The sequence below is a fragment of the Notothenia coriiceps genome, unplaced genomic scaffold (assembly GCF_000735185.1).
Source record: "Notothenia coriiceps isolate Sejong01 unplaced genomic scaffold, NC01 NC01_scaffold00009452, whole genome shotgun sequence".
Classification (NCBI taxonomy): Eukaryota; Metazoa; Chordata; class Actinopteri; order Perciformes; family Nototheniidae; genus Notothenia; species Notothenia coriiceps.
In genome coordinates this window covers 12,457-12,701 of record NW_011342153.1, presented here as the reverse complement: position 1 = coordinate 12,701, position 245 = coordinate 12,457, and the positions used below count along the sequence as shown (strand labels likewise).

The following is a 245-nucleotide window of genomic DNA, read 5'->3' as shown; positions in this document are numbered from 1 at the left end:
ACTCATCCTCTTGTCTCCTCGCTCTCTCCTCTTCTTCTCCTCGTCTCCTCTCCTCCTCAACCCTTTTCTCCTCTTCCTCCTTTCTAACTTTCTCTTCTGCAATCCTTTCTTGTTCTTCCAGTCTCCTCTTTTCCTCCGCTAATCTTTCCCTCTCCTCTTCCTCTCCTCGTCTCCTCTCCTCCTCAACCCTTTTCTCCTCTTCCTCCTTTCTAACTTTCTCTTCTTCAATCCTTTCTTGTTCCTCT

General features: G+C 47.3%; 1 protein-coding gene across 1 annotated transcript in view; it reads right to left on the bottom strand.

Annotated features, from left to right (window-relative positions):
• Positions 1–61: 61 nt before the first annotated feature.
• LOC104945306 (rab11 family-interacting protein 1-like) overlaps positions 62–245 on the bottom strand; it is a gene marked incomplete at its 3' end in the record, with an annotated part of 9,988 nt that continues 9,804 nt past the window's right edge. The window contains exon 4 of the mRNA XM_010770952.1: positions 62–241. Coding sequence (XP_010769254.1) covers positions 62–241 — 180 coding nt within the window. The remainder of the gene's footprint in view (positions 242–245) is intronic.